The sequence below is a fragment of the Camelina sativa genome, chromosome 2, assembly GCF_000633955.1.
Source record: "Camelina sativa cultivar DH55 chromosome 2, Cs, whole genome shotgun sequence".
Classification (NCBI taxonomy): domain Eukaryota; kingdom Viridiplantae; phylum Streptophyta; class Magnoliopsida; order Brassicales; family Brassicaceae; genus Camelina; species Camelina sativa.
The window spans coordinates 12729137-12742991 of record NC_025686.1 but is presented as its reverse complement, the minus strand read 5'-3'; the positions used below and the strand labels follow the sequence as shown (position 1 = coordinate 12742991).

Genomic DNA, 13855 nt, shown 5'->3' with positions numbered 1-13855 from the left:
CTATTAACTAATTTTGTTAACATAGAAAATATGCCAAAAATAATATAATAAAACTATACCACCAAAATTTTATGTGTAGTAGATTTTTTCATAAAAATATAATAAATATATACCTTTTCCTTTTAAAAATTATTTTTTATTTTGTATTTTAAAAGGTGGGGGTTTTAAATATTATTTTTCTTTTTACTTATTTATAAGATTATGTCATTTGAAATATATCCAAGACAATGCCAACTATTTCTTTGATTTTACAAAATCAACTTTTGTTTTTCAATTATCTTTTAGATACATGTCTTTTATGTAAATAAATAGAATTTTCATTATTTTCTTCCTTTCTTTTTCTTATTAAAAACAAAGAAATAGTTGGCAATGTCTTGGATATATTTCAAATGACATAATCTCATAAATAAGTAAAAATAAAAAATATTTAAAACCCCCCATCTTTGAAAATACAAAATAAAAAATGATTTTTAAAAGGAAAGGTATATATTTGTTATAGTTTAATGAAAAAAATCTACTACACATAAAATTTTGGTGGTAGAGATTTATTATATTATTTTTGGTATATTTTTTTTATTAACAAAATTTGTTACTAGATATACCACAAATTTTGTTTATCATACAATTTTTAATCTTTTTTGGTATATAATTTTCTTGTATTTTTTTTTTGTTTTTAGAATTTTTTTTTGCAAATTATACAAATCATTCATCTTTTTATTTTTATCTCAAAAATACATAAAAGCAAAAATTATTTTTAGGAAAAAAAATATATATAAATTATTGAATATTTTATCTAGTCAACACTAGTCAATGTCGCTCAACACTGGTCAACGCCAAATTCTGGTTAACCAAACAGCAGAGTTAAATGTTTATGGTGTTGTACACATAACCTATGTTTGATTATGTATGTCCTTATGTAATGACAATAGTTCATGTAGTTAACAAGACATTTATATTGTTTGTATGTGTGGTCATGTGTTGGCGTATATTTCAAGTAGCTGGCAATCATTTTTCCTTTTAATTATTGTTAGGTTAAAAAAAAGTTATGGAAAGTATCATTAAAACAGAGATATTTTTTCAGAGACTTTACAAGATTATAGAAAAATTAATTAACAAGATTATAGTATTAAGATTATAGATAGTTATCTAATCCTTTAAAATCTTTCAATTATTTATTTTCTATGATTTTATTGCAGTCATCAAAATTCTTTTGAATTAGAATTCAAAAACACCCCCTAAGTGGGATATAAAGCTAAAGATTAATATTACCAAAGAATAGAATAAAATCTAGCTCTTATTCATTCATTTGATTTGTAAAAAAAATCAAAGCCTATATATAAGAGCAACTTTATCTTCATGGATACAACATCTAAACAAAGAGAAAAAAAAAATATACGTCGAGCAATATCTAGTGACACCTCAAAACAATGCAGGACAAGAAACATTTGCATATATTCATTGCCATAGCAATTGTTCTCTTGATTGTGATGGCAGGTAAGTTGACTTACAAACCCAATAAACTGTTTTGAGTTCTATTAGGATATATATATGATGTACATCAATCAGAATAATTACACCATCTTGCTGTTTTTTCGTGAATTTTTAGCGTCTAAACATGTTTGACGTAAAACTATCTAAATATAAACATGAATGAGCTATTAGAAAGTGAAACTTAGACAATTAGTCTAGATAATTCCATGATGGAGAACTAACTTTGAACTAAGGTTTACAAATTAAGTTTGAGTAAAAAAAACAGATATATGAGAGTGGTTTGTAACGTATTATGATGATACATGAATTAAAAGTATACTTCCTTGGAAAACTTCCATTTTGATCAATCATACTACATTTTATATCTTTTACAGGTAAAATAAACGCTATTGATGTTCATGATGCTGTTTGTTTTCGGTCAGAGTGTACAAGCGTATGTGATCAGATTTGCTTAAGCAAAGGGTTTAAAAATGGATGGTATTGTGGAACATTTAGACTCCATACTGGATGTTGTTGTCTTAAAGAGAAAGAATTCTACAAAAAAATATCTCCATCAGAAAACTAAATATCTATCTTGATTTTCTTCTTTGTATGAAATTTCTAATGTTATGGTATGAATAAAATTTTACATTATGTGAAGAAACATATCTTATATTTTACCTTTTGGTTTTATAAATGCGCTAGATGCATATAGACTGTGTTAATCGTATCTGGGCATATCAAATTAGAAATGAATAATTATCATTCGATTATCTGAAAAATAGAACTTTGTCAGCAAAGGAATTTACACATAAAAGATTTTAACCATCGACTTAAAAAATTTTGGGAAAAGAAAATACTTTTTGGAAATGACATCGCGTCTCAACATCATATAAATGTATTTAAATGTTTACGGTTAACACTGGTCAACTTTGGTCAATAGTGGTCAACATCGGATTCTGGCCAACCAAACACCAGAGTTGAATGTTTATGGTGTTGTATACATAACCTATATTTGTTTATGAATCTTCTTATGTAATAACAATAGTTTACGTAGTTAACAAGATATTTATATTGTTTGTATGTGTGGTTATGTGTTGGCGTATACTTCAAGTAGGTGGCAATCATTTTTCTAATAAATTACCATAACCAAAAGAATTTTTAATTTCATAATCACATAACATATATTTTTCACACAACTTCTATCGATAGATAATGGGTAAATTTCTTTACACTAATGGGTGCGTTGGACGTGCAAATGCATAGTCCCACTTCCACTTTTTTTAGTTACTTTTTTCTTTGCATTTTAGGGTCTTATTTTAAATAATATAGGCTATAACTTTTAAAATTTTCAATATAGCACATGGCCCTATGATATTTGAGCCTAACCTGACTGTATGATCTATCTTGTAATAGTGTAATACTAATTCCTAATATAAGTTTTCTATAAATTAAAATATTAAATCAATATGTTGCAGTATTATATGATATTATTTAAAGAAAACTTGGAAAAACCACTATTGACTATTTAGGGTAGAGGCATTATCTAATATGACATTTCCTAATATGATTACAGATTTAGACACTTAAAAACTATTTTGTATGTCTTCTTCAGTTCGAAATTAATCATATTATTTTAATGAATATATGTATGTAAAAGTTAAGCAAAGCTTTCTCTTCCTTTAACTTTAACGATCCAGCAAATTGGAAATTAAAATCCATCAATCCCTCGAACATACTTCCCTTGCTAGTGATTTTTCTAAGCGGACTAATAGAATTGACAAAGATTTTCTAAACATCTTTGTCAATCGCCCAATCCTATTACTTTTATTTCTTTTGTTCAAAAATCCAGCAAAAGGTTTATGTATCTCAAATTTTAAAACTCCAACTTAAGATTTGAAAGTTGCAGCTTAAAGCTCAAAATCAACCAACCCTTAAGAGTGATATCCCCATTCAAGATTCCATATTACAAATAGTGATGATGATAGTGAGTTTTGCCGACAGTAATGATCGAATTTGCTTTTGAATTATAGTTGAACTGGATATAAAATGATTTGATACCTTGTGATACCGGTGAACCGAATATTGGAATTTTGGTAAAGGTGTGGCATTTTTTGTGGTTCGGGAGTTCGAGGATATGTTTTAGTCGTTGCACGGGTTACCACCATCTCAGTCTGATTTCTTCACGATTGAGTTTCTTTGATTTGGCAGGATACTACGGAAACTTTATGAGAGGTTTTGCGAGTATGGCGCAGCAAATGACTAAGCTGATGGAGAAGACCGTTCCTTCTGTATGGTCATCGGAGTGTGAGGCAGCTTTCGCTAGCCTGAAGCCGATGTTGACGAGTACACCAATATTTGCATTTTCGGATCAGAATAAGCCATACATGGTGTATACAAATGCTTCTAAATTTGGTTTGAGGTGTGTGTTGATGCAGGAGGGAAAGGTTATTGCCAATGCTTCGCAGCAGTTGCGGAAGCATAAGGGCAATTATCCTACTCATGACTTGGAGATGGCGACTGTAGTTTTTGCTTTAAAGATCTGGAGGTCTTATCTTTATGGCGGAAGATACATGTGTATACATATCATAACAGCCTGAAGTATATCTTCACTCAGCCTAAGCTGAATTTGAGGCAGAAGCAGTGGATGGAGTCAGTGGCAAATGATGATGTGGATATAGCTTACCACCTTGGTAAAGCTAACCTTGTGGCAGATGCTCTAAGTAGCAAGCGAGCGGTTTCGGCTCAATGGCAGGTTATGGAGTCGTTGGTGAGTGAGATTAGTACTTTGAGGTTGTGTGCTATTTCAAAAGAGCCATTGGGTTTGGAGGCAGCTGATAGATCAGATCCTCTTAGTAGAGTTTGGTTGGCTCAGGAGAGTTATGTGGGACTGGTGAATGTCTCCAAGAATACAGCGAGTATTAGATCTCTGCTAATGAGACATATGCGTTGTCAGAGATAATGATTCAGACTCTTGAAGATTTGCTAAGGATTTGTGTGCTTTATTGGGGTTGTCATTGGGCTGATCACCAGAACCTGGTAGAGTTTGCTTACAACAACAACTATCAGGCGAGTATTGATATGGCTCCTTATGAGGCGTTGTATGGGAAGCAATGTTGTACACCATTATGATGGACTCAGGTGGAGGAGTGTAGCTTACTGGATGCGAGTTTTGTTCAGGAGACCACAGAGAAGACACGGGTGCTCAAGCTGAATATGAAGGAGGCTCAAGATCGGTAGAGGAGTTATGCTGATCAGAGGAGGAAGGACATTGAGTTCCAGGTTGGAGATAAAGTGTACCTCAAGATGGCCATATTGTAGGGTCCGAACAGGTCATTGACAGAAACTAAGTTGTGTCCGAGATACATGGGTCTGTTTAGAGTAGTTGGGCGGGTGGGACCAGATGCATAAAGGCTGGAGGTACCTGAGGTTATGCTTGCGTTCTACAAGGTATTCTACGTGTTGATGCTGAAGAAGTGTTGTCACAAGGATGACGAGTTGTTGGCTAAGATTCCAGCAAATTTTCAGCCCAACATGACTCTTGAGGCGAGACTGGTGAGAGTTCTCGAGAGGCAGAACAAGATTTTTGGCGGATGAAGATTCTTTTGATGACAGTCCAGTGGGACTGTGATAGATTGTTGAAGGATACTTGGGAGCTAGAGGCAAGGATGAACGCAAGGTTCAAGAAGTGGTTCGAGAAGCAGCTCGAGGCTATAGCTTGTCTATCCTTGGTTTCCAGTTTCCTTTTTGTTAGCTTGGTGTCATTGTATCTTATTTTTCCTTATATATTTTCGTTGAGGTTGTAAATTATGACATTTTTATGATTAATAAGATGAGTTTTTATTTATTTGACTTGTTTTGTCATCGAAAATGAAATATCTCGGGGCTTTGATAAATGGAAAGTTTTCATAATTAGAAAGTTCTAAAAATGGAAAATTTTAGGGAGTTAGAACTTTATATTTTTGGAAAGTGTTGTGATCTTTGTGGTGATCCTTCGAGATGTTTGTCATGGTGGCGGTCTTGGTGACGTTTTGTATCATGGCGTTGGTCATGGTGACAATTGTGCCTTGATAGTCACCAAGAGGCATTTTGTACCCTGGTGGTGGTCTTGGTGACACTTGTCAGTGGTAGTAGTCTTGGGGATGCTAGGTACCTTGGTAGTGGTTTTGTTAATGTCGTATACCATGGTGGTAGTCCCGGTGACGTTTGTTGGCCTAGGTGGCTGTGCTGTTGGGCATTGTTTGGCCTTGATGGCTGTCCTATTGGGCATTGTTTGGCCTTGGCGGTGGTCATACGAGACATTTCTATGGTCTTTGTGACGTTTTTATGGCTTTGGTGGCAGACCTTGTGGCGATTGTTGGTCGTAGGACATTGCAATGTTCCTACGCCAGCCATAGAAGTCAGCGTGGTACTAGGTCTAGCTTAGAATTATTGCTCTAGAGATGTGAGATCTCAAACAACTCATGAGGGGACGGTTAGGTTCATGTGTACCTTTATCTCAAAGGACTTTGTGACATGAGTGTATAATTCGTATATCAACTTCGGGTGATAACCCAAGAGCAAGCTTAGACTACCTGGATATTGTAGCTTTAGGGCCAAGGCCTGAAAGCAAGCCGGTAAGACTCTAAAGTCGAGACCTGAGAGCGGGGGAGATGCATGTGTTGAGAATGAATGATGTTAGAGATGCCGGTTATTTGCCAGATAGAGTCGTCATGAATTAGTCGGAGGATGTGCAGGCCATAGTGTTGGTGGCATGGGAGATTTTTGTGCTAGATTCGAGGACATATATATGTTGATGGGGGAGAGGATGTCGATCGACACTAGTGGTGGGTGTCTCTCGACACCTTATGTGGCCGAGTTTCTTAGTTTGATTTTTAATTCTCCGGTTCATGTGTTTGGTTTAGGGAAACCCTAGGGCTCGAGTTTAATAGGAAAAACTCGACTTTACAAGTTTTTTAGCCGTTTTGACACTTTCCAGAGAGAAAGAAGAGAGCAAGTTTCAAGTGAGTGTTCTATAGTTTTTCGAGGTTCTTTGTGCCTTTTGGTGTGAATCTAAGCCTAATGGTGTGAGAAAAAGGTTGATGGAGGTGTCGGTCGACATTGCTACATTTTTTTGGGAGTTTGAGCAGCTGTCAGTCGACACTAGGTGACCAATGTCGGTCGACACCATTCTCAGCTGGCGGCTGATGCTTCGTTTCGTTTGCGTATTATTGTGACACTCCGGTCTCAGAGACTTGCATAGAAGTTTAAGAGAATTGATTTAGCCATCTATGTCACCAAAGTGCACTTATCTTTTCGGTCAAAGGTCATGAGAGAACTCCAGAGTTAAGCGTGCTTATGCTGGTGTTACAATTATCTGGTTTGCTTGTTGTTTCTTGATTATGTGATATGATGATGAGACCATCCAATACGACCCTTGAGTCTTGCTCAATACGAACGAAGTTAAAGATCAATTCTTCTAGCCAAACTACTATTTCGGATACGTTCTTACCTCATCTAGAGCATATCTCGAGGTGGAATTAGTCCAATTAGAGTTCAGATGAAGCAATTGTTCATTTTACAACTCAGGTGAACTCATGGCTACACGATTTGGAGCTACGAGTATTCAAAGGAGGATGCCGACCAATCCAAAAGGATTCAAGCTATGAACTAAACTGTTATACAATCGTTATCCATCCTAGCACCAGTGTGAATTGGAATCTCATTCAAATCGGTTAATACTTGAAAGATATGGATCTTTCAAGTCAGTTGATCTGTCCTAGTCCCAGTTTCGCATCTGAGCCAAATATCGTGTTACATCGTCCTACGGGAACAAAGGTATTTTCAGAAGTGAGTGCAACGGATGTGAAAAATCCGTAGAGAGGAAATCAAACCTAGCGAAGTCGTGGTCGACGATCTAATCATGGACGTGGAAGATTTTTTCGCCCACAAAGCAAGAGGTCATATAAATGTGTTCGATCTGAACAAGGTCCTAAGGGAAAATAATCCCAAGGAAGTAACGAACAGAAGTGTGAGAACATCTATTATAGATATGGATCGAAAGGGCATTAGTTCCATGTATGTCGAACCCCTAAATATCTTTGAAAATTATTTAGAGAGTCCCAAAAGGGAAAAGGAAAAAAAGTGAACCTTGCATAGCATTTTTAGGATACATCGTACCTCGATGCATCTGACTTTGTGAACGATTTCGACGAGACCGCTCATGCGGATAACTGAAATGCTTGAAGTGAGACTACTAGTCTCCACTAGTGTCATTATATAAGTATTATGTATTTCAATTATTTTAAAATAATGTTGGTTCTTAAAATAAGATAATGTATAATTATCATATGTCTCTCTATAACAATGAAATTTACTTACATTATTAACGTTTATGTTTATTACAGAAATGAAGAGGGATTCATACAAAACAGTTGCAAAGAAAAATATCAAAAAAATTTGTATACCAGATAGTGGAACAACACACTATTCTGAGACGTAAGAGATCTTTCTCTAAGTTAAAACCGACAAAAATTATTGTCAATACAATATCAGGTCCTGCAGACTTGATTGAAGGAAGTGGCAAAGCTAATTTTGTATTCCTAATGGAACAAAGTTTTCCATGAAGAATGCTTTATATTCTCCAAATTTTAAAAAGAATTTGTTGAGTTTCAAAGATATATACCTTCAAGGATATGAAACTCAGTTTGCCAATAAGAATGCAAAGAAGTGTATGTATATAACTTCAAATAAATCTGAAAAAGGCATGTGTTGGAAAATTTCTAAAACATTTTTCTGGTTTGTATCATACTTACGCAATAGAATCACATCTTGTGATCAAAAGAAATCTAGAAGATTTCACATTGTGGCATGATCGTCTTGGTCACCAAGGCACTACAATGATGCAAAAAATTATAGAAAGCTCACATGGTTATTCACTGAAAATTAATGAAATATCTCACGGGAATAAAATGACATGTGAAGCATGTTCTCTTGGAAAATTTATCATAAGGCCGTTCCCAACCAAAATAAATAAAGAATCATCAAAGTTTCTTGAACAAATTCAAGGCGATTTATGTGGACCGATACATCCACCATGTGTTGATTGATGCATCTAGCAGATGGTCACATGTTTGTCTATTGTCATCTCGAAATTTGGCGTTTGCAAGATTTCTAACTCAGATTATCAAATTTAGAGCTCAATTATTTGATTATCCTATTAAGAGTGTTAGATTAGACAATGCAGGTGAATTTACATCCTAAGCATTTAATGATAATTGCATGGTAATGGAAATTAAAGTTGAACATCTTGTAGCTCATGCTCATACACAAAATGGTTTGGCGGAATCAATAATTAAACGTCTGCAATTGATTGAGAGACCATTGATCATGAGATCAAAACTCCTAACCTCTGTATGGGGGCATTTCATCTTACATGCAGAAGCACTTATTCAGGATAAGACCAAGTGCGTATCATAGGTATTCCCTTTTACAGTCAGCATTTGGTCAAGAAACAAATATATCCCATCTAAGAATTTTTTGTTGTGAGGTATATGTGCCTATAGGACCCCCACAATGAACAAATATGTGACCACAAAGAAGGTTGGATATGTATATTGGTTGTGATTCTCCATCAATTATAAGGTACCTAGAACCACATACTGGTGATGTCTTTACGGCACGTTTTGCCGATTATCATTTTGATGAGAATTTTTTCCTGGTTCTACAGGAGTAAATAAACAAGTAGGAGAAAATATCGAATGGTGTGTACCATGTTTATTAAACCTTGATCCTCCTACAAAGCAGTCTGAAATTGAAGTTCGACGAATTATGCATTTGCAGAGTATTGCAATCCAACTTCCTGATGTATTTGCTGATACCAAAACGGTAACTAAATCATATATACCAGCTGTCAATGTTCCTACTAGAACTGAAATACCACAAGAACGTGGAAAATGAGAGTCTAGAACATGCTTAAAGCGTGGTAGACCAGTTGGTTCTAATGATAAAAATCCTAGAAAACAAAGGGAAGTTGAAAAGCATGATATGCCCAAAATAGCAGAAAGCATTTTGGAAGAAACGAATCATGAGTCTAATGAAAGTATTGAGCATCATGAGCCTGACGAAAAATCATGAGATTTCTTTTAGCTATATCCATAATGTAAAGATATGGAATCGAAGTAAAATTGATAATGGACACTTTCTCGTACTTTATTTCAAAGGAAATAAATAAGGAAAGTGAGGATCCAGAATCAAAGTCTGTATATGAATATCAAAAGAGACATGACTGGACAAAATGAAAAGATGCAATACAAGTCGAACTTGACTCGCTTAATAAATGAAATGTATTTAGACCTATTGTAGTCACACTTGTAAATGTGAGACCAGTTGGATACAAATGGGTATTCTTTAGAAAACGAAATGAAAAAATGAATTTACGAGATATAAGGCCCATCTCGTAGCACAAGGATTTTCTCAAAGTCTCGAGATTGATAATGAGGAAACTTATTCCCCCGTTATGGATGAAATAACGTTTAAATTTCTAATGAGTCTAGCAGCTGGCAAAAATCTAGAGATGCGTCTCATAGATGTCGTTACAGCATACTTATATGGATCATTAGATACTGATATCTATATGAGAGTTCGTGATGCATTTAATATGTCAGAAGCATTAAAAGTTAAATCCAAAGAGTTATGTGCAATAAAGTTGCAAAGATCATTATATGGGTTAAAGTAGTCTAGACGAATCTGGAATAATCGTCTTAGTGAGCATATAACAAAAGAAGGATATGTGAATGATCCTATATGCCCATGTGTTTTCATCAAGAAAATGAACTCCAGATTTGTGATAATTGCGGTATATGTTGATGATCTTAATATAATTGGGACTCAATATGAAATCAGAAAGCAACAAACTATTTAAAAGGGGAATTTAAGATGAAAGATCTCAGACAAACAAATTTTTTTCTTGGTCTACAAATTGAACATACTCAGAAGGGTATATTTGTGCATCAATCCACATACACTAAAAGAGTGTTAAAATGTTTTATTATAGCTAAGGCAACTCCTCTCAGTACTCCAGTGGTTGTTAGATCACTAAATGTTAAGCGTGATCATTTCCGACCACTTAAAGAAAATGAAGAGATACTTGGTCATAAAGTACCGTATCTAAGTACAATTGGAGCGCTTATGTATCTTGCAAATTGCACTCGACATAATATTTCATTTTTAATTAATCTTTTGGCTAGATTTAGTTTGCCTCCTACACTAAGACATTGGAATGGGATTAAACATGTTTTCGTTATCTTCAAGGAACTATTGATTTAGAATTATTTTATTCTAACAAATTAAATGGTCAAATGATTGGTTTTTCATATGCAAGATATCTATCATATCCACACAATGCTTGTTCACAAACAAGATATGCGTTCAAGATTGGAGGCACTGCTATATCATGGCGTTCTCAGAAAAAGACGCTTGTAGCTACTTCTTCGAATCATGCTGTAATTATCGCTCTTCATGAAGCAAGTAGAGAATGTGTATGGCTAAGGTTGATAAGTCGATATATTAAATCAAGTAGCAGAATTTGTTAGAACACAAAGCCAACTTTCTTATATGAAGACAATGATGCATGTGGTGCTCAGACAAAGGAAAGGTATATAAATTTTTTTTTCATAAAGTCATTACCCACGACTATATTCAGGAAACATGTCCATAATATTGGAATGCGTTGTTAACAAGAATTGTAAGATGAGATTTTGATCATTCGAGAGGAAGCTTGCGAGATTGAACTCTTTTTACCTTACTAAGATTATTCCCACTCGGTTTTCCTAAAAATAAAACCTATACAATATCAATAAATGATGCGCATGTGTATAACATTATGCAATTATTATTATTTTGTGTGGAGCGTATTTTAACTATGAACACATAGTAAAAAATTGAATTCTATCGTTGTAAAATACAAATACAATTTACAACTTCAATTATAATGAAATTAGAATTCTCTCTCGTTTCTCTCTTTATTAATACGAAAAGTACGTTATCAAAATCATATACAAATCTAACCCAAAATAACGTATCAATTTGTAAAAATAATCTTATAGTCATGTCTGATACATCAATTTATTTAATCGTTTGGTAGATACAATAAAACCAAACTACGTACAACAGTTCATAATCCAAATAGGTGGGAATTTGAATAATTGAATTACAACTTGGATACAAACTTCTTCAACTGGTCTGGAGCATCTTTAACATGGTCTGGTATAGGTACACCGCAAAAGAGAGTAACTCGGGATGTTGATACCATTACTTTCTCTTCCGATTTCTTGGTCTTCTTGGTTTTCCATAACCGGACCTCCCATACCTACGGTTACATACAAATGATTTCATTCTATATTATAAGCTTCTCGTTAATTTGAATACTTGTTTGATTATATTCATATAGTAACCTCGTGTTATATTAGGTTGTATATTCAATATATGAAATAAAAAACAAATATTTTGCGTTGGTTGAGTCAAATGCATGTTAAAAAAATAAAAGTAACAGGACAACTTGGTACACCTGCTTTTCAGTTTTCGGGCCGGCATATTACAACTCAAACTCTTTAGTTATTTCATTTCACTAATATTAAGTTTTTTTTTCTTTTCATTTTTGGTGAAAAAACTAAGATTTTACCGAATTTAGGCTCATAATATTAATCTTTAATTTTCTTAATCTTTCTACCATTTCATCAAAAACAGATTTAAAAATTTATAAATCAAATTGTTTATGAAGAATATATATTGACTTTATGGATGAACATCAACTTATCCCTCTTTAGGTATTTAATTTTTTTCTTTTTAATAAAGAAAATTCTCTTATTGTGAAATTGCAAAATTACATTTTAATAAGTACAATTTTTTTTTTAATATAAAATAAATATACGCGATGTATGTATAGGTTACCTGAATATTTTTGCCAACGTTGACCGGAAAAGATTCGGCGAAAACGAAATCACCGAGAACAGCAGGTCGGAGGTGGTGAATGGAGAGATGGATACCGGCAACACGTTTATAACCAGAGGCGATTCCGGCGCCGAGACTGGCGAGTCCCTCGGCGATAAGAGCTGATACGCCGCCGTGCAAGACTTTGAACGGCTGGCAACATTTGTCAGTTACGGTGAGGTGGCCGGAGACTCTGGTGGCTGAAAGCTCTTCAAATACAAATCCTAAGATTTTAAGCGGCTGATCAATGATATATTCCGGCGAATTTGGATCCATTTCTTAGGTTTTAACGATCGATCAAAGCTTTTTTTTGGTTCTTTTTTTCTTTTTGGGGGTTCGGCGTCGTCTGATTTTTCTTGTTGTTGTTTATTTGCTTTTTAAGAACTTATTATTGGGCTTACTACTGGGCTTATTGACAAAAGGCTTACTGTTTTGTTAATTTGAATTTAAGCATAATTTGATATTTGTCAATCAATTAAGAAATTTGAATTTTTTTTGAGTTATTCATTGAGAATTTCCCCTCATTTACTAAAATCTGGATCTTACCCAACACTAATAAACTTTGAAAATATTGGTATATTAATTAATTTGATATGACTTGCAATAAGAAAAAAAAATTCAAGATATAAACCATATATGATCAACACACATACTCTATGAAAATTAACTTTTGAAGAATCTAAACCACTGACAATTGATTTTTAAATCATTGATCAATAAATCCTCCTGTTGACTTTTTTAAGTCTTTTGCAAAATCACTATCTGGTAGCAAAAATAGTATATAGAGGGGGGTATTAAACTCATATTTTAGAAGATTTTAAAGTATTTTTAAAATTCTTTGTTATTCAATTGATGATTTTTAAAACTCTTTTAAAATCCTATGTTATTCAACTTGGAATTTATATAAAATCATTTAGAATGATTCACAATCTACTGTTATTCAATTCATAATTTGTAAAACTCACTTAAAATCTACTGTTATTCAAAATATTACAACTTTTTAAAAAAGAGCTACTTTGAATGATTTTAAAAGACTTTGTTAGCTTTTTTAGTTGAAAAATATGACTCATACAATCACACCCTTTAAGATGGGATTTGAAGGATTTCTAGAAAAAAAAAAGATCAAACCCTGTAAAACTTACACCCTACGTACATGACACCACCGCCGGAAAAGAACCTTGTCCTCAAGGTTCTCATGAAGTAAACAGGTTCATATCTTTCATACGTTGCATCAGTCACGAACTTGTTTACTTCTCGTTTCAGCCATCGTAAAGAAGATAGAAGTAGCTTACCAAGGTTTCTCACGTTGACGTGATTAACTTTGATAGTTACTGCAGTGACCTCTTCTTTTGATGTCGAGAGTTTTTGTTGAACTGAAACCACCTTGCCCACTAACCTCCACACGTCGACCATCGTT

General features: G+C 34.0%; 2 protein-coding genes across 2 annotated transcripts; one reads left to right on the top strand and one right to left on the bottom strand.

Moving 5' to 3' along the window:
• LOC109127639 (defensin-like protein 76) lies at positions 1381-2165 on the top strand. Its single transcript, XM_019232685.1, has 2 exons — positions 1381-1494; positions 1866-2165. Exons 1-2 carry the CDS (start codon positions 1428-1430, stop codon positions 2054-2056), a joined length of 258 nt encoding a protein of 85 aa, XP_019088230.1. The 5' UTR covers positions 1381-1427; the 3' UTR covers positions 2057-2165.
• LOC104723224 (1,4-dihydroxy-2-naphthoyl-CoA thioesterase 2-like) lies at positions 11514-12795 on the bottom strand. Its single transcript, XM_010441559.2, has 2 exons — positions 12400-12795; positions 11514-11818 (listed from the first exon to the last, which is right to left on the bottom strand). The coding sequence occupies exons 1-2, from the start codon at positions 12712-12714 to the stop codon at positions 11660-11662; spliced, it is 474 nt and encodes a 157-aa protein (XP_010439861.1). The 5' UTR covers positions 12715-12795; the 3' UTR covers positions 11514-11659.

Bases quoted from the DNA above. Each gene is read 5' to 3' on its own strand.
- LOC109127639 (XM_019232685.1), top strand. From the start codon at position 1,428: ATGCAGGACAAGAAACATTTGCATATATTCATTGCCATAGCAATTGTT. The intron at 1,495-1,865 runs GTAAGTTGACTT...TATCTTTTACAG, and splicing joins TCTCTTGATTGTGATGGCAG to GTAAAATAAACGCTATTGAT.
- LOC104723224 (XM_010441559.2), bottom strand. From the start codon at position 12,714: ATGGATCCAAATTCGCCGGAATATATCATTGATCAGCCGCTTAAAATC. The intron at 11,819-12,399 runs GTAACCTATACA...ATGTAACCGTAG, and splicing joins ACGTTGGCAAAAATATTCAG to GTATGGGAGGTCCGGTTATG.